This window comes from Mauremys mutica, chromosome 2, assembly GCF_020497125.1.
Source record: "Mauremys mutica isolate MM-2020 ecotype Southern chromosome 2, ASM2049712v1, whole genome shotgun sequence".
NCBI lineage: Eukaryota > Metazoa > Chordata > Testudines > Geoemydidae > Mauremys > Mauremys mutica.
Window position 1 is genome coordinate 102522314 of NC_059073.1, and position 20121 is coordinate 102542434.

General features: G+C 35.1%; 1 protein-coding gene across 1 annotated transcript in view; it reads left to right on the forward strand.

The window, feature by feature from the left end:
• The first annotated feature begins 220 nt into the window (after positions 1 to 220).
• ZNF407 (zinc finger protein 407) overlaps positions 221 to 20121 on the forward strand; it is a 398789-nt gene continuing 378888 nt past the window's right edge. The window contains exons 1-2 of the mRNA XM_045007628.1: positions 221 to 5033; positions 11557 to 11671. Of these exons, the coding sequence (XP_044863563.1) occupies positions 221 to 5033; positions 11557 to 11671 (4928 nt within the window). The remainder of the gene's footprint in view (positions 5034 to 11556; positions 11672 to 20121) is intronic.

Below are 20121 nucleotides of genomic sequence, written 5' to 3' on the forward strand. Positions count from 1 at the left end.
TTAGGCAGCCCTTTTGACAATGCTGGCCAATACCTTTAATTATGGCTGTCCCCATGACACTTTAGATCAGATTATTGTTAGTCTATACCTGAGGTATTAGCAAATTATGTTTGTTTTATGTGAGTACAAAAGACTAATAACAAAACTCTTTTATTTTATAGGTAGTAGTACAGCCAAATGAGCTACTCCTGATACTAGAACTGTGCTGCCTTCATGAAAAATGGATGCAGAGGAAACTCAGAAGAGTGATGAAGTTGATGGGAGTTTACAAACTGATCTGACAGAAAATTCAATGAAAAATGTTTCAGTAGAAAATGCTGAATGTGATTCCTTATCTAACCAGGAAACAAGGTCCTTATCTGATGGAGTACATAGGAGCCTTGAGAAGAAAGGAGAAGAGAATGGCAAAAACAAAAGGGCATTATTAGAATCAACTAGCCTAGAAATTACTGAAGGGGACCAATTTGAAAATGAACCTATCTCAAAAAGAATAAAGCTGGATTTTTCAAAACATACTAAAGGCAGTGAAGGCAAATCACTCAAACTCACAGTTAGGCAGGAGTCAATTGCAGAAACAGATAATATAATAGATGGAGCCATAAAAAAGGTAGCAGTGAGTGACTGTGTCAGTAGTGACACACTTCTTTCAAATTCCTCGTGTCCACATTGTGATTTCAAAGCTGTCGATGCTACTGCACTGAAAATTAATTTGGAAAGTAAAGATTCACAAGAAGTTCCATCTGCTGTTCCTGAAAGTACTTTCCAAGTGGAAGAAATTAGTGTTAGCTGTACAGTTGGCAATATAGATAAAGTTCTTAAGTGCAAAACTTGTGATCAGTTTTTTCACTCTTACCCTGATTTGGAAAAACATATTCAAGAAAGCCACTCAAAACAACCCAAAGAGCATGTGTGTCCCCACTGTAGTTACAAAGCAGAATACAGTGTAGCTTTACAAACACATATCAAGCAGGCTCATGGACAATCAATATTTTGCTGTGATCTCTGTGGTTTTCAGTGTGGTGAGGAGAATCTCCTACATTCTCATTTCCTTGGCAAGACGCACCTTCGGCGTCAAAATCTTGCTGCACAAGGAGGATTTGTACAGAGATTGACAAAAAGAAATGTTCATAAAAAGCAGTATACGGCAGTCAAAAAGAAGAAAGTGAGAGCAAAATCTGGGCCCTATAAATCAAAGACAAGAACTGCTGATTCAAAAGATTTAAATGCTAGCAATAATCTGAAGGATTCAAAAGTAAGCTTTTCTAAACAGAGTGATGGCAGTGAACTTCTTGTCGAAATGATAACATCGAAAAATATTTCCACTGAAAATTCAGAAACTGTTACAGAGGAAAAAGAGTTTTCCTTCAGTGTAGAAGGAACTCATGAACTCCAGGCTGAAAAGCTAGAAATATCAGGGTTCTCAGAAGAAAATTTGAACAAACAAGAGCCCACCAGAAGTACCCAAAAGATAATTGGCAGTTTCAACACAACAAGGAGATTTGATAGATCAGGACATAAGAGAAATATTTTATCACTAAGAACTTCTTTCAGACAAAGTGGCTCTTTTAGTTTAAAAAAGCAGGTTAAAGGAAGATATAGTTTGCTGAGTGTTAGTAAAAGAGGCAAACCCAAATCTCATCAAACGCAGGTGAAACACAACTTCAGGACCCATCTTAAACCAAGTAATTTAATGCCCAGATCGCCTAAAGAGTTAGAAATAGATGATGATGATGATGACATTAACAGTCAGTGTAAGGCTACCTCAGAAATACAGGCTCTGAGTCAAGATAAGACAAATACCAGTTCTCCTAGCGCTACAAAAACTGAGGATTCTCAGATGAAACCTGTTGCTGACAACAAAGTTCTACATACTTGCATTTACTGTGGTATTGTTTTTCAGAACAGAAAAGGTTTGGAAATTCATGTTATAAAACATCATACAAAAGAAATGCATTTTCATTGTCAAACATGTAACTATTCCTGTGCAATCAGAGGGGACTTTGAACAACACTGTCAAAGTCATAAACATCAAATGGGGGGTTGTAATTTTAATTGTCACCTTTGTTCATTTATTTGCTTGAATGATACAAGCCTTGGAACTCACATGAGTGAAGAGCATAATATGCCCCATAATTGTATTATTTGCAATCTGTATTTTCTAACTGAGGAAGAACTGATAGATCATAAAACAACTGAGAAGCATATTAGTTTATTGGCTCAACAAAATACTTCTCAATCAATTAGCACTGATTTGTCTCTGCAAACTGCAGCTTATACTACCCTGGAATCAAATAATAATCTCCAAAAAATTGTAGATGAAATAGAAGTGACTATGGAGGATGAGCCCCCAAAGCCCTGCATGTTGAATCATGGAAATGAATTAAAGCATTCTGTTCTCAATAAAACCCAATTTCAATGTAAAAAGTGTTTTTATAAAACAAGATCCTCCACAGTTCTTACAAGACACATAAAACTTCGACATGCACAGGAATATCATTTTCTTTGCAAAGCATGTAACCTTTATTCACTGAGCAAAGAGGGAATGGAAAAGCATATTAAAAGAAGCAAGCACCTTGAAAATGCCAGGAAAAACAATATTGGTTTACGGTTTGAGGAATGTATTGAAAGGGTATGTGTAGATGCAAGTGATGTTAAAAAGGTAATGGAGCCTTCCACTTCTGGCAATGTAAAGACTGAATTAGATAAAGAAAGTATACAGGCACCGTCCTCTACTGTGGATCACACATCCACAAATAAAGAACTGGTTCCATCAGGTGAAATTACCAAAGACAGTGAGTTAGTTTTGGCCAATGCACCAAAGAGAGGGAGACCCAAAGGCACCATTTCTAGGACATGCACCCATTGCGGTCTTTTGGCCTCCAATGTTACCAACTTGACTGTACATATTAGACGAAAGCACAGTCACCAGTACAGCTATTTGTGTAAAGTTTGCAATTATTATACTGTAACCAAAGGTGACATGGAACGTCATTGTGCCACCAAGAAACATAAAGGTCGTGTTGAAATGGAAGCTAATGGAAAACAAAACACAGAGGTAGTTGTTTGCCCAGAAGGAGGCAATCTTGAATCCATTAGCAAGAAGATCAACAGCCCAATGGATATTTTGAATGAACATGTTGAGGATGATAGCCAGTCATCAGATTTGGATACTTCAGTCTTAGAAAATCAGGAAGAAGACCAGGGAAACTCCATTGAGGTAGAAGTTGACAATGTATCTCAACTCCCAGATCTGCAGTATACTAAGAACCCTATAAATATAAAACAGCATGTATTTATGGAGCCAAGTAATGTTACTCAAGATGGTGACCCATGTTTTCAGAGAAGAGTTACAGGTGCAAATGACAATAAATGTGTACACTGTGAGTTTGTTGCTCATTCATCTTCTTCTCTAGAACTGCATGTAAAACGGAAGCATACTAAAGAATTTGAATACTACTGTATGGCTTGCGACTACTATGCAGTTACTCGTCGAGAGATGAGTAGGCATGCAGCAACAGAGAAGCATAAAATTAAAAGACAATCTTATGTTTGTTCTTCCTCTGGAGAGGAAGCAGATATAATAGATATTGCCAAAGAAACCTCTGTTATATCTCCAAAGGATCATCAGCAAGACACAGAAGAATTTCAGACAGTTTCAGATGAAACAAAATATGTCAACAATGCTAAAACTCAGGACGATCAAACTCCGAAAAGCTTAGCTGACTGTACTGTTTTAGATGGAAATACATCTTCAGAAATTTCTAAACAAGAAATAGGAGTTGAAATTGAGGAGGAATCTAATGGAGGAGAAAATTCCCTTTATGAAGTCTTCCAACAAACATCTCAAAAAGATGAAGTTAAACTTAGTGAGATGATACCTCTTAAAGAAGTAGTCATTTGCGATTTGCAGAAAAATGGGCAAGATCCAATCAATTCAAATTTCCATTGCACTGTAGAAAATCAAAATGTTTCAAATGACATGAATGCCCCAAATTTGGATTCCCAAAAAAGTGGGAAAACTTTAGAAGAAAACAGAGAGAACCTTGAAAATGAGTATAAAAATACTGAAGTTCTTGAAGAAGAATTACTAACAGAAAGTTCTCCACATGTGCCAGCACTTCCAGAAACATATAATTTAGCAGAGCAGTCAAATCTTGATGAAAACATTAGAAATACTGTTCAAAATGTACATAGCTTCGAGGGTGACAGAAGCTTCAGAAGGGATCCTACTGTAGAGGAGGAGGAAGCCCTTATGGAGGCAAAACATGAAGCAGAAGTAACTATAAACAGCATTTGGGAGGCAGATGGCTCAACAGCTGAAGGCATGCAAGAAACTAGTAATGAGGCTTTGGGAACTGTTATCAGCACTGATGATAAAGGAAAGGCAATGCAAAATTTTGGCCAGTTTGATTCTTCTATAGTAAGATTAAAAAGCCATCAAGATGGAGAGTCCACTGACCACTCCGATGAAGGACAGATGTCAGGTGGAATGAAAGTTAGTGAGATAACTGTAAAAATAGATAGCTTACAAGGTGGTGGGAAAAAGAAGAAATCTGAAGGAAATCCCCTTGGGGAATCGACACGTATTCGTTGTGATGACTGTGGTTTTTTAGCAGATGGTTTAAGTGGACTAAATGTTCACATAGCCATGAAGCATCCTTCAAAAGAGAAACATTTTCATTGTTTACTCTGTGGAAAATCATTTTACACAGAAAGCAACCTTCACCAGCACTTGGCTAGTGCTGGTCACATGAGAAATGAACAGGCAAGTGTGGAAGAGCTACCAGAAGGAGGCGCCACCTTTAAATGTGTTAAGTGCACTGAGCCCTTTGATTCTGAACAGAATTTGTTTCTTCATATTAAAGAACAACATGAAGAATTACTGCGGGAGGTGAATAAGTACATTGTGGAAGACACTGAACAAATCAACCGAGAAAGAGAGGAAAATCAAGGCAATGTGTGCAAGTATTGTGGCAAGATGTGCAGAAGTAGCAATTCCATGGCCTTCCTAGCTCACATTCGAACCCATACAGGTATGTAAGCATAAAATTTGCAGCCAATATCTTTCGACAGAAATGGATTATGATCTATCTTTCCTCTGCATCTGCCATACTTTTCCTTATTAATCTCTTTAACGTTTCAGATAATCCAGAATTCATATAGCATTGTGAATGTGTGATATCTCCTGAGCCATAAATGAAATTCAAAAGTATCTATGTGACAGGAACTATGGTGGTCAGAGGGCAGGAAACTCGGAGGGTTTCTTGTAATTTCCTTAAGAGTGCTTAAGTGTGGTTACCATATTGCCTTTAAAAAATCATAAGAATTTTCTCCTTATTCCAGGTTTTAATAATTAATTGGTTCTTATGTTATTACTTTACAGCATTTTGGGTTTTAGAGAACACATTAGCAGTTCTTCGTAACTTGTCTCCCTTATAGTTGCTAAAAGTTTCAAAATTGTTTACTTTATTTGAATTAAAAGTTACACTTTTACATTTAATACTTCACTGACAGTCATTTGATATTGCATCATTCCTTGATAAATATATATATATATTAAGAAACAAAATTTTGTCATAGAAAATAAGTTATTAAAAATTGGAAATTGTTTTTAGAAGATGGTATGTAATGTCAATGTGGTACACATGGATATAGCACCTGCTTTAGTTTATGTGCTGTATCACACTTTCCATTCCTTTTTATGTTCAATTTTAAGTGGAAAATTTAAAAACATTTTTGCAGAAAATGCATAAGCTGTAGTTCTAAATTTATGTAAAAATTCACTGCTATGTTTCTATAAACCTGCCATACATTCTTTATTTTAAATAGACAGCTTTTCTAAATCACTGAGCTCTGCTTAGACAAGTGGTGTCTCCATGGTTGAATTTATGAGTGGATTTGAATAATAAATTCACATTTCAATGAACATATTTTCATTAAAACTGTAAGGTTTATTTTACTGTACTTTTAAATAATGTCTTATTATGGAAGCTATAGTTTAAATTCATGCAGAATTTGAAACTTAGTTCATGGTTACAAGCAAGAGAACAAAAAGGTAAGAAACAAGAAACATTATAAAAGAATAATAATTCTTGGCATAATCCTACAATAGTTTTGTAAGTTTTCATAAAAGAACAAGGCCGTGACTGGACAACATGTTTAAAATCAATCTAGGGGAGCACGGACATTGCATTTCAAACATCTTCAGGTATGTTAGTGTAAATACAGTATTAATTTTCACTATTTATACACATGCTTAGTACTTTCAACATTATTTCTATCCTGTCAATAATGTATTTATGTGTAATGTTGCAGCAAACAGTTAACTTTTGAATATGAAGTTAAGTCTTTAGAGGCACAGTCATGCTCACATGGTCAGAACAGCTGTATAAGCCCTTAATATGCCCTCTTAAGGCAGATAAAACAGAATAAAACTAAGGGGAAGATGCTAATGGAGCTCTCTTTAGAATTCTTTATGCAACTGTCTGGTCAAGACATGTTGCTTATAATTGATGTGTCCATTACTTGAATTCTCTTGTAATTATAGTCAATAAGTCTTGTAAATGTGTTAAAGCTCACTAAAAGCATACAAATTCAAGAACAGAGTAAGGCTAATAATTTAAAATAATCAATGTAGGCATTTCAGCACTTAATTTCCCTTGTGTGTTGATAGCTGATCATTCTTAATCCATTAAGATTTATTTAGTCGTTTACAATGCAAAATAGGTTTGCACTGGTCACTTGTGCCATTTGAAAATGTCCACCAGGTTAAGTGCAGAATGTAGTCCATTAGTCTTCCTTGACTATATGTATTAATTGCATTTAAAATCAAGTTAATGTGGATGTGAAAGTGAGGTAACTATCAATATATGACAAAGCAACCCTACTTACATAAGTTACATCATTGATTGTAACATTTAGTAAAAGTTAGAATACTTTTTAACATCTTGTAATGGTCTGATCACCAAGTGTATTTTTATTGTGCTTTAGATTGGCCCTAAACATACAAAACAGCAGGCTTCTGGGAATTGAATACAAGTCTACCATTTCATTTTGCAAGTCATTTTCGGGGGAAAGTTACAGAACAGGTTTTAATCTGTGCTCTCCTTTCTCAGCACCTTAAAATGAATTGCTTTTCTGATACTTTGCTTATGCAAATGAAATAATAATGCTGGGACTTTTATTAATAGTTAACTGGAAGAGAGCTTACCCTTCCAATCCCTGTTTTCATATTTGTGATTTACTGTATGTTTTATATAACCTTTTCTTCCCATTTTTATCACAATGAAAGCAAACTATAAGATATAAACGGTTTTTGGTAAGCAAGAATGGTGGCAGGAGGAGGAAACCTACCATACTATACTGTCTATTCTGTCTTGGTTAAACCTAGCAGGACAAACAAGTACAATATGTTTCCCTGTCTCACCTGCACTACTGTAACACCAGCTGTATCATACGAGATGAGTTTTCCTATTTCTTATTCCTCTTCTTGCTAAATCTTACTTCAGGAACACTCTTCTCCCCCTCACACACAGTATTGAAAACCCTCTATTTTATACTATTTGGAATCATTTAGTAGCATTTTTTTGGAGGGTGGAAAAATATTACTAATGATTCCAAATAGTAGAATACAGAGTGTTTTCAAAATGCCTTAAATTAATTCCAAGAGATTTTCACATAGCAAATGAGAAGGGATGTTATGCCAGAGAGGAGATAACAAGCAAGTCCATCACATATTGACAAGTGAAAATGAGGAAGTGTAGAATAAAACAAAAGGAATAGTAAAGGTGGAAGACTTTTTTACTTACAATTCAAGGAGGTCCTATAATCTTAATTAACAATCAGAATTTCTGAGGTAAAATCACCTGCAGCCCTGTCATATTTGAGGGGGTCAACAAGCATGCAGAGAAGGGAGATCCAGTGGATATAGTGTATTTCGACTTTCAGACAGCCTTTGACAAGGGTCCCTCACCAAAGGCTCTTAAGCAAAATAAGCAGTCATGGGATAAGAGGGAAGGTTCTCTCATGGATTTGTAACTGGTTAAAAGATAGGAAACAAAGGGTAGGAATAAATGGTCAGTTTTCAGAATGAAGAGAGGTAAATAGTGGTGTCCCCCAGGAATCTGTACTTGGCCCAGTCCTATTTAACATATTCATAAACGATCTGGAAAAAAGGGTAAACAGTGAGGTGACAAACTTTGTAGATGATACAAAACTACTCAAGATAGTTACGTCCCAGGCAGACTGTGAAGAATTACAAAAGGATCTCACAAAACCGGGTGACTGGGCAACAAAATGGCAGATGAAATTTAACGTTGATAAATGCAAAGTAATGCACATTTGAAAACATAATCCTAACTATGCATATACGATTATGGGGTCTAAATTAGCTGTTACCACTCAAGAAAGAGATCTTGGAGTCATTATGGATAGTTCTCTGAAATCATCCACTCAATGTGCAGTGGCAGTCAAAAAATGAACAGAATGTTGTGCATCATTAAGAAAGGGATAGATAATAAGACAGAAAATATCATATTGCCTCTATATAAATCCACAGAACGCCCACACCTTGAATACTGCGTGTAGATGTTTGGGATTTCATCAGATTTCTCAAGCTAAATAAGGGAGGGCACACATGTACAAAAGCCCAAGTACTGTAGAAAGTATGGTGTTGATAACTCACTAGGTGATACTGCTTACTCTAGGTTAATGCATGGTGCTTTGGCACTGAAAATGACATTGTTAGAGGTTTAAAACTGAGGCTTTGAATATTTCTTGTCACTGGAGTCTCATGATGCCTCTCACCAGAATTAAGTTTATTAACTCCAGTGGTCTGTTGAGATTGCACCACAAATCATTATATTCTGCCTTCTACATTTTCTGTAGTTTCTATTTTTTTTATCATTTCCCTTTTAAAGAATGCTGTTGCTATCACACGATGGCTGCTCTGTTTCCACATCACAGGTTCTGGGTGATATGATCCCTGTATTTATTAAAGCTCTTTCGTTGGAAAGGTGCTGTAAATGAAAGTACTATGACTGTTTTGAAATTAATTAAGAACCAAGTGTAAAGCCAATGAACAATGTGTCTCATTTTGCAGAACAAAGAAAGTACAGAGGTAATAAAAATATGGCCAAGAAAAATCTAGGTTGGGCAAGAATATTGTTTTAAGTACTCGTTTAGAAAATGCAGAGTTTTGCCCCATTGATTTGACTTTATGAATCTAAAGTTTGTATGTTAGGTATAAAATATACATGTATAGATTTGTTCTACCCAGAAAAGGTTTTGGACCAAATTTGGTGTCACCAAATTAAAAGGACCTCTACTGTTTTTGTTTCAGACAATAAGTACTGGCTGTAGCCTGCCAGTACTTGAATTTTCATGGTGTTTAAATGGAGATGTTAACAGACATTCAGCTGTGTATGTGAGGAAAAAAAATTGTCAAGGCCTCAGTGATTTTTGGATGAGAGCAGTCAACAGAAAAATACATTTATGTATTGTCAGCACACTGTAGCAATGAACACTAAGACCGGACTGAACTATAGTTTTTCACAAAGGAGTCATGTAAATTGAAAACAGCAAAGGTCTTCTACAGAGCCTTGTGGGATACCTGAAGTAACAGAAAGAGGAACAAATTTACAATTTAATCTGTGTGAGAGAGAAACCAAGAAAACATAGAGTTGAATCCACAGGATATTTGAATTCTGTGAAATAAAATGGCAATATAACTACTGTTAGAGGGTTTTTTTTTTTTAAATCATATCTGGCTATAGCCTTGATATTATTAATTGTGTAATTAGTCCTGAAGCTCATAAGTTAGAACATCAACTTTAACATTTTTTATTTAATGTGAAGGTATATTGACACTATTCAAACTTATTTTATTTGCATGGGTCCCTTTATAGAATACAGTGTTGATTTGGAATGTCACCAAATTAATTTTTAATTTAGTTTTATCAGGATCATTTAAATAAACTGGGGTTTTTCAGTGTGATTGATAGAATGTGATTGCTGTTAGCTGCAGTCTCAACCTGCTTTTGACATTTAAACATATAAAGCTGACTAGATATAACCATTCAGGTGCTAAATATTTTTTACATCTACTTCTAACAGTAGAAATGGAAGTATTAAGAGATCTGGCTTCATTGTCATTGAACTGTGAAATATTCAACCTTGTCTGCCCGTGCTTAGTACTGTTGACTTTTTTATTTCTGTTAGAAGATTAAAATTAAATGCTTCATTTTTCGTCAGCTTTTGGGAATTAAATTGAAATTTAAGACTCTAAAATTTTTTACTAAGATCCTCAATTTCAACAAAGTATTCTTGGAGGATATTCTATTTTCAAGGACACAGCACAAAGGTTCATTGATCAAGTATGATATACTATAACATTTTTCTTATCAGAGTCTTTATGTGTATTTATTAAAGATCACATATTTCATATTATGCTTAACTCTATTGGAAGACATACTTCACAAAACATACTAAACATAATTTGAGGAATCTCTGAACATGTTGTATTTAATTTTAAATGCAATTCTGTGATTTTGATTTATTGATTTTAAGGATTTACTAGTTAGAAAATTGGAAAGTGTTACAGCATACTTTAAAATAAAGTGTCATTGCTTAGTAACCTACGAATGGACATCTGCCACATTTAACCATTATACCGCAGTTGTAATGCAACTTTCTCATCTTGACTGGGGAATCAGTGTTAATCAAAATACATTATTTCTGTACAGACTTTTTCCTGGCCTGATATGTTCAAACAGAATAGGTTATTCCTACTTCATTAGAATTTTTTTTTTATAATTCTTTGGTTTTCATTGGCCATTTAATAATAAAATTTGTTCTTAAAATAAATAATAAGCAAAATGTCAATACTTCTGGTTTGCAGAAGAAACATAAATTCTTGACCATAAAGCAGTCATAAAGGCATAATATTTTATCCACTGTATAGTCATACATTGCATGTCATTACAATAGCAAGGTGATGAATCATTCTCTATGCATGACAGAAGAAATTTGAAATACCAACGTTACTGTGAAATCTATTCAAAGTCAGAGGAATATAGTAAAATTAAATGAACTTTTCATACAAATTTACTTTAAGAACAAGGATATTTTTAAGTTTACATCTTTCATCCAGACTTTTTAAGGCCATTAATTGACTTAGTCATTTTGAAAATGGGGAAAGGTGTAGAACAACTTTGATCACCTCATTTAAATGGTATTGTCCTAGTATATCGTCTTCTGATTTTAATACTCTTTATAAAAAGTAAATGGTTATTAAAAGTTCAGTATGAAAGTAGTTTCAGTGAGCTTAAGGAATGTCATTTCAGTGAACTTAAGGAAATTCTCTTTAATGGAAATCTATGGTATATATCTGTTTCCTTGGAGTGATAAATAAGTGTATGTAATAACTTCTATTGCGAGACAAAATTATTAAACAGTAAATGTGGTAAAGGTAATTTTTTCCAAGGAATTTTTATTTCTTTAACCATGAGTAATATATTATTCTAATTCAACTCGTATCTTATGCTAAATTTTACTTAGGATCAAAGCCATTCAAGTGCAAGATATGCCACTTTGCAACAGCTCAGCTCGGAGATGCCAGAAACCATGTCAAGAGGCACCTTGGGATGAGGGAATACAAGTGTCATGTCTGTGGGTGAGTAAATTGAAACAGTTTCTACGATGGTTAACCAGGAGAAGAGTGCAGGATATGCATTGTTTCAGAATTCAAAACTGTGATGTGAGCAAGAGTGGCTAAAATTATGCATGCATATCCTCCTTTCCATTGTTATGGTAAATTCCTTAAATACAGTTATGACATTCTTTTCCCACTTCTAATCCTGCACTGAAGATGAGCAATTTTACGGGCTACAAGGTCAATTTGAACCTGTAATCTGTAAATTGACTAAATTATAGGATGTTCATTCACATTGCCAGGGAGAACTGTAAATTCCATTTAAAGACATAAAAAATATATAATACAGACTTTACTCTGTGTGTATGTGGTGTCGTCCCCCCCCGTACTGTTATCATTTTAGTTCCATTAACAGATCTGTGGGCTCTATTAGGGATTTCATTCCTTAGGAAAACAAAACAGAAGACTGGCTTTCAGACAACTGGATATAAAATATTACATACATACTATGTTTTTAAAAATTGAAGTATTTAATAGATGTTTATGTTCTTGTTTGTTACAAAAATTCCTGTTTTTCTTTCTTTTTTAATGGTTATTTCTCCAGGAGGATCATTCACAATGTTTAATTGTCCTTCAAATGTGTTGCATTTAATAGGAGGCATTGAGACTCCTTAATGCAAAACTAATTAATTTAGCAGAAATGTTTAAAAGGTTTTAAAATGCCATGGCATATATGGTACATCATAGGACATTCAAAGTTGGATTTTAATACCCTACTTCTGATTAAAAATATATTTTAATGTTATTATGTGAGAGAATTAACTAATATATGCATCATATAAAAACACTTTATGCAAACCTGTGTCACCTGCTGTAGAGGTCTTATGGCTAATGTGTAAAATAGCACAGGTTCAATTAGATAATGCACTGCACACATGAATGGTATGGTGTGATGTTAGGGATATTATTCAGCAGGAGGTTCTTGTAGTTAACATTTGCAATACATATTTATTGCAGGACAAAGTGAGTTTCACATTTTAAAGGACAAGTGAATCTTCAGCTGAAAATGCAGCTGAGTGATTTTCACTGATTTATCTATCTATTTTACAAATAATTTTGCAAGGAATGTTATTAGATACTTTGGGTGATTTTATTCAATTGAGGTAATTGATGGTTGCGTTATTTAAATATGAAGTAAATTTATATGAAGTTTGTCCTTAAGTCCACATAAGATCAGTAGTAGGATGACTTTTGTTACTTCTTATATTCGCTACAAGATTCAAGTGCAACATGGGACATTTTAATAGACGTCTTATTAGGCATTTTAAAAATCCTGTTAACAGTTTTTACCCTATAAATTACAGTATCTTTTGTGTGAAAGATTATTAACAAATACAGGTGCACAAAAAACAAAGAGAACAAAGCTTAGACTTTGCTTTAAAGTTGTCAACAAACTTGTCTATTACTTCACAATTCAACATCCCATTGACTCACACTGAAAAGTTAGCATATTATTTAATTATCATATCAACAGAGAAATAGCTTTTGTAATCACCAAATCATTAAGTTCATATCCCCTATAGAGAAGAAATTAATTGTGAGGAGAATTTGGCACATTTTCTGATATCAAAAGCTCAGTCCTACTTAGTATTGGCATGGTACTAAAATATTCTTAGAACTTGCAAAAGAAAACATACAACTATCAAGAACAAAACATATTTGTATTACTTAAGCTATGGAATTAAGTCTATTAGTCACTTTGCTATGCTAATTGTTTACTACATGCTGTTGAAATGTCATACTGGTAGCCAAATAGCTATATATTTATATTGTTGTATAGAGTTATGCCACTAATCTTCATTTACAACATAGATCTGTGCATTTTATATATAATAAAACAGCCAGCCAAAGAGACATCCTCCACCACCACCACCCTCTGCGCACAAAAATCTGGTTTATAGTGCAGTTTAAATAATCATCACATTTCACTTGATATGCACCAAAAATGTATCTTAACAGTTATATATTAACATTGGTTTAATTGGAAAAGACATCTTTACACTGAAGCTAACAATCCTGAAGAATTAAAATGGATTCGAAGAATAAGGAATGACCAGTGCAGTTTGAACTGTAGACCAAATAATGAATATGCCATCCTTAATGTGGAAGAAGGGGGAAAAAAAGTATAATAGCTTGTGCTGTATTTCTGCCATATTAATTGAAAGGATAGAAGAGTACGTAGGTTAAAAAATAAAGTAGCAACATGAAAAAATTGCTAGGATTGGCTATCGGATTAGTGGCACTATAGAGCATTGGTACATTAACACCACTGACAATGTCAATTCATTATCATTGATGGCTAAATAATCTTAGAAATGCTCAGTGGACCTATTAGTTCCTGAACATAAGCAGCTCATGCTGCATTTCTTCATTAGCTTTAATTGCTATAAATTTTACCTTTTTAAAAATCATGCTTTAAGAGGTGAAGTGATCTTTCAGGAACATTAACTCTGTAATTTTGTCACAAACAGAAGGTCCTGCACTATGTTTTCTTTTCTGCAGTAGTTAATATTCTATCCTCTGACTTTTGGATTCATAGGAATAAGCCCTCTGCTAGCTGTAAGGATAAATTGTTTTTCAAATGCTGTTGAACCTGTTCAGGAGCCTTTTCAAGGTGAAATGTCAATGCTAGGTTGTGGTTTATTGTAGTCTCAGGATATCACTTGATTGTTTTGAAGAAGTACAATTTCCTTTTGGATCGGAAACTAAAATATTTGTAAAAATAAATATGCCAAACCAGCCTTGATTCTTTTAGGCTTGTCTAAACATTTCAATTGCTCAGAATATATTATATGTACTGTATGCCACAGAAAGGTAATTTACCTAGCTATAGAAAAACTAGAACCATTTTCTGTTTTCTTTTTTAATTTAAGTATAGTTTTTTTTCAGCTGCACAGCAGAAACTCCTTGACAGAGAAATTGGACAACACTAATCTTTTAACATTTGAAATAAACCAACTGCTCCTCATTTCCTTGTCGGCAGATGTGTGGTGATTGTTTTCCTCTGCTCATATCCACGACTGGAAAATATATCCATTATTTGAGAGGGTAGTATCTATTTTCTGAGTAGTCAACTGCTACATATTTAAATTTAATTTAAAATATCTGGCTATTAATTTGCCTGAGACACTTGAGTTAGATTAGCAAATCTTAGTAGTTGCCCAGCATTTAGAATTTTTGTTTCATTTGCCCAGTGGCGTGCTTATGTTTATCGTGTGCTTTTCAAATTGTATGCCTCAGGTAGAACATGAAAAATACATTGTTCTTCAGGTTTTGAACAGAATTTATAGGCAACGTATACATCTACTTTTCTCTTGCCTTTGCTTTCAGAAACAGGTTTTATTTTTTTAAGAGGGGGGGTATAGAACATGTTTCAGCTAAGAGTGCTTCTTTCTCTCTGTCTTTCTGTCTTTCAATTTGGCTTTTTAATAAGGATCTGCTGAAGAAAATTGGTGTCAGGTAGGTTTGTGTTTTTGGGGATATTTTTAAACATGCACATAGCCATGTTTCAGTGCATGCACACACACGGTTTAAAAGACTTCTGTTTTATTATCTTCATATTGTCATTATACTGATTCCAGATATAATAATCGAGTGCTTTAAGAAGCGACAGTGTATTTTGGCATAGACAACCTTCGTCTTGATTTTCTTGACACTTTACTCAGATTTCCCTTTCTTGTGGTTCTTATTTCCTTCCCACTCCGCACCTCCCAGAAATGTTTTGAAATTCCTTTTCTCATTTAACTTTGGAGACATTTTTAGATGTGCTGCTGAATAAGCTGTTAAGTTCAGTTATCTTTTCAAATACTAATATTAGTCAACTTTGAGAAGAGTTTTAAAAGCCCTAAAGATGCAAATGACTGCAGTTTATATCTTGACACTATAACTGGTGCTATAGATAGTCTGGTGGCCTCAGAATCTGTATAAAGTCCAGTCTTTTCATGACATTGGTTGATCATCTGAGGAAAATATTTGCAGCTAAAACAGGTGTGTTAATTTATCTATAGCTTTATTAATGGGGATTCACTTTGACCTGTCAAAAGGTATCAGACATAATGCAAATAAATGGTTGGTTAGACTTTTTTTCTCCATTAACTCCAGATTTTTGAGTGGGTAGTTTTAGCATGAGGATACTTACTTACTGTACTTGCTTGCATTTAGCCTTGCGAATAACATGCTGATTTCTAAACTTATCCATAGGAACAGAGAAAATGTACGCTGGGTTTTCAGGGGTGCTGTACTCTACTATAAATTAACTATTTATTCTTGTGCGCTTTAAGAAACCTTAAATAGAAAGTTGCAACTCCAGTAAAACTATTTTTGTGTGGTATTACCTAGTTTTTGTGCATTAGAAGGGATCTCTGTGTAGATGATTATAATGTCACTTTCTGACCTTTGCAGCTTGAATAATTGTAAATCATTGCTTCATAACGTGTCAGAGAATGTCTGTACTAGGCAATTAAATGGCAGAATATAATAGACCAAATTATTGCCTGTCATGTTTTCAACAACACAGTTAGTATTTGAGTTACACTTAATCATTACGTGCATTAGCAACTTCATTGGAATCCAGCTTCAGGCTGAGCATGAAATACATTACATTATTTAAACCTCTAATGGTAGAAGTCATTTATTTGTGTTGAAGTGTACAACATGCAGAGTTTCATAAAGCAAGGAACACTTGAGAGCTTAATTTATCCAAATCAAAGTCTAAATGCAGATAAACAGAAGTGGCAAAAATTAGTAATTTTTATAGACTGGAAATATTTAAAAATACATGGTTGTGAGTAATTGTAGGCAGCAGGAATAAATTAAAATCACTATTTTTAGTCGGCTCAGAGAACTAAAGCTGTTGTGTATCTAAATCATCAAATGCACCATGGAATTGCATTTTTGACTGAACAATTAATTACAGACATCATATCTATAGATGGATCCAAACAAAAAAATGTTTGGTTCAGCTATTTTAGGTTTAAGATTTATTTGTATTAGAAAGACAACGATTATAGATCTAAATGTTCCTGAACTTCTATATCTATATTTTGCAGTTTGGACCCATGTTCGTATGGGTATGTGTGTTTGCTTTAATAAAGAAAATGAGTTAAAATATATAACAGCCATCTATGCTGACAATACATTTTAAATAAATTAATATTGCAATGCTAGAGAGTAAGGTGGAGTAAGATAGTGTGTGTGTGTGTGTGTATTATATATGTTTCTGATTTTTGTTCAATTATATATCTTCCTTTTTACATTTGCAGATTTATCACCTAGCATGTAATCTCTATTCTTACAATTTAAGATACTTAAAATGCAAATAATTTGCTTATACTCACAAAAGCCCCCAGCATCTCTTTAGCAGATGATGGTGGTATGCACACTGTTATATTTTGCGTAAGACCATCTTGATGTGCTTGGAAGTTCACTGGGGATTGGCCTGTAGTTAAAGCAAATATTCTAGTTAACAAGGAAGACAGAGAGATTTAGTGAAAGTATCCTCTAGTTAAAGACTTGGCAGCATGCTTCACTAGGGTCTACTGTCTGGCTATACTGGAAGAAGGACAGAAGACACTGGATATGGTTTAATTAGGCCACAACTTTATTATTAACTGTCTGGGAGTACTTGGCAGATGACTTTTCAGTGCAGGTAACTCCATGATCATTTCAATATCTACCCAGGGGTCTTCCATCAGCTACCCCCCTCTCCATCCTGATCCACTAGCCAACCTGCTGCTGGGACCTTACTCTCTCCCTGACTCCTTGAATGAGGATTAAGGTGGACTAAAAAGGGTGGGGGATTAGCTCCCTGATGACCCAGTCATAGGAGCCCCAAACAACCCTGTTTCCATTCCTTTAACAAACATCTCCTTTAATCCTTTACCAAACCATTTATCTAATAACTCTATCCCTTCCCTACAGAGTCCCTGCACTGGACATCTGCCCCATACTTACAGAATGAGTTGCCTAAGTCTCTTCCATGCTTGCCCCAACTAAGTCCTACCTCCCCAAACCCTCTGTGGGGAAGGCGAAAAAACTGTCACTCTTCCTTGGCCAATCTGGCAGTGATGGAAAAATTCCTTCCTAGCCCTCCGAGAAAGGAGTGGCTGCTGCAGTGCCCACAGTGGATCCAGCGGATCCTGACCACATCTGGTATTTTGCCACTTTCAAGGGTGGGAGCTTGGGTGCTGCTCTGCTTGGTCCAGGTGAAAGAGAGCTTCCCCCACCCAGCTTGCACCAGCACCTCCCATCTGGGAGAAAGGGGGTGAGTCAGCATCCTCACACTGACCTGCTCTGTGTCTGCAGCAGTGTCCAAGCCACTGCTCTTAAAAAGGTATATCTCTTTCCCCTGCAAGCCAGACAACTCCCCCCCGCCCTCCCGCTTAAGGTGTGGTATGGTTAGTATTGCAAATGGGGCAGAAAAGTCGAGACCAACTTTCCTATATAATAGTACAGTTTGAAAATGTACTTTTATCTATAACGTAATTGAATTATTATTATTGTACTTGCTGAAGTGAATAGGCATGAAAAGTACATACTTAAGTGAATATGTGTTTTTATTTGAATTAGGGACCTTGGTGATAATTTATACTAATATCTACTATATATAACCTACTGCAATGCACTTCCAAACTGTAATTATAAAGATACACAGACTTGTGAGTGTGATATATGTGCCATGAATAACTAGTGCAGCTTTTTTTCGAAGCGTTCCCCTTTTTATTTATTTTTTAAACTATGGATGGTTCTGAAGTACAGGATACTTTATTGGACCACATAAGCATTTATTGCAGGAAAGGTCCAGTGTGCAAAAAGACACTAAAGTGATTATGAATGTTACATCACACCGAGCTGCCCTTGCTTGTATTATAGTTAGGTGGGCCCATCATCAAAGTGGCAAGGTTTTCCAAATCTTTTCAAACAGAGGAGCACACTGGCCAATTAAAAAAAAAATTGTATAGTGAGATGTCTGTCCATGGATTGTGAAAGGTTTCCTGTGACAAGGTGCAAAGGCACTACTGTAGATCTGGCTTATAGCAAACTAACATTCTGCTCAAGTCTACTGCACATATCAAAAGTGTTTGGATAAAGGGGCAGGGGTATCGACCATGAGCACATGGGAAATAAAGCCATTATTCTTGAAACTGGATGTCTAAAAGTAAGTGCCTAAACAAATGGTCTGATTTTTATAGGTTCAGCTTAGCATTACTGAATATTAGAGCACTGATTTAATTGTCTTTTGGCACTCAGGTTTGATAGTGTTGGCCTCCCTTAAACCACACCCTATAGGAAAGGTTTACGAGCAGGTAGAAGGAGATAGAACTGAACTTAGCAGGGGTTGGTCTAACATAGAAGCTTTGGAGAAGGAAAATTGTCATAACAGGTATTTGTTATAGCCCAAGCAGGGCTTTTTTGTTTGAAACTTTAGTGTTGTTTCATTTTGCTAAAACTAGAGATGGACTTGAGTCACAATTAGGATTTGGATATAGATCCAAATTTGAGGTTTTGCAAAGCTTAAGAGAAGTTTGGATTTAGTTTTCTGGTTTAATCTGTTATGTAGAGACAAGCAAGTCAAAGTCCAGATTTGATTCTGATTCCTGTATCTACAGATAAGAACTGTTTAATTTGAATTCTAGATGTTAAGTACTTGGGCAAAAAGCTCTCTTTATGAATATCTCTTGATGCCAGACAACATTGGCCAAAACTACCAGTTTACAAGTTTCAACAAATGACAGTAGTTCAGAGGGGGTTTATTAGAACAGCCTGTATTCAACATTGCCAGCTTTTCATGAGATCTGCTGACAATCAGGAAATCATTTTATTGAACTCTGATTCAATGTAAGCCCTCCCAATTTATCCTATTTGGAATTCATGCTTTGATTTAATAGACTGTGTTTCATACTATTGCTATGTTTGAGACCCACAGTATGGGCCAAATCCTGCTCACCTTACTCCCTTGAGTAATTTTACTGAAGTCACAGGGATAACTCACCTCAGTAAGAAGAGTTGAATTTTGCCCAGTGATATATAAATATAGGATCTCGTTCACGCTCATCACTTCAGTTTTATGCCCGTATACCTCCTTTATGTTTAACTGAATTACGCCAGTTTAAAGCTGCACTACTGCAGTGCTGCCCTGTTTTTAAGTTGACCTTATCAGATATATTGACAGAGTGTAATTTCTTCAATTATTATTCATTACAGCAGAATGTTCCAAACCCTCATGATATGGCGGTGTAATGCGTTGCAATATTCTTTCATATTAAAAGGATACAGTAATACCTATGTTGTGCGCTCCTTTCAAATGGCCTGATCCTGCTCCAGTTAAAATCTGTGGGAGTTCTGTCATTGACTCCAGTGGAGGTAGGAGCAACCCTGGAGATTTTAAGTACTTCAGGGCAATGCATCTTGTT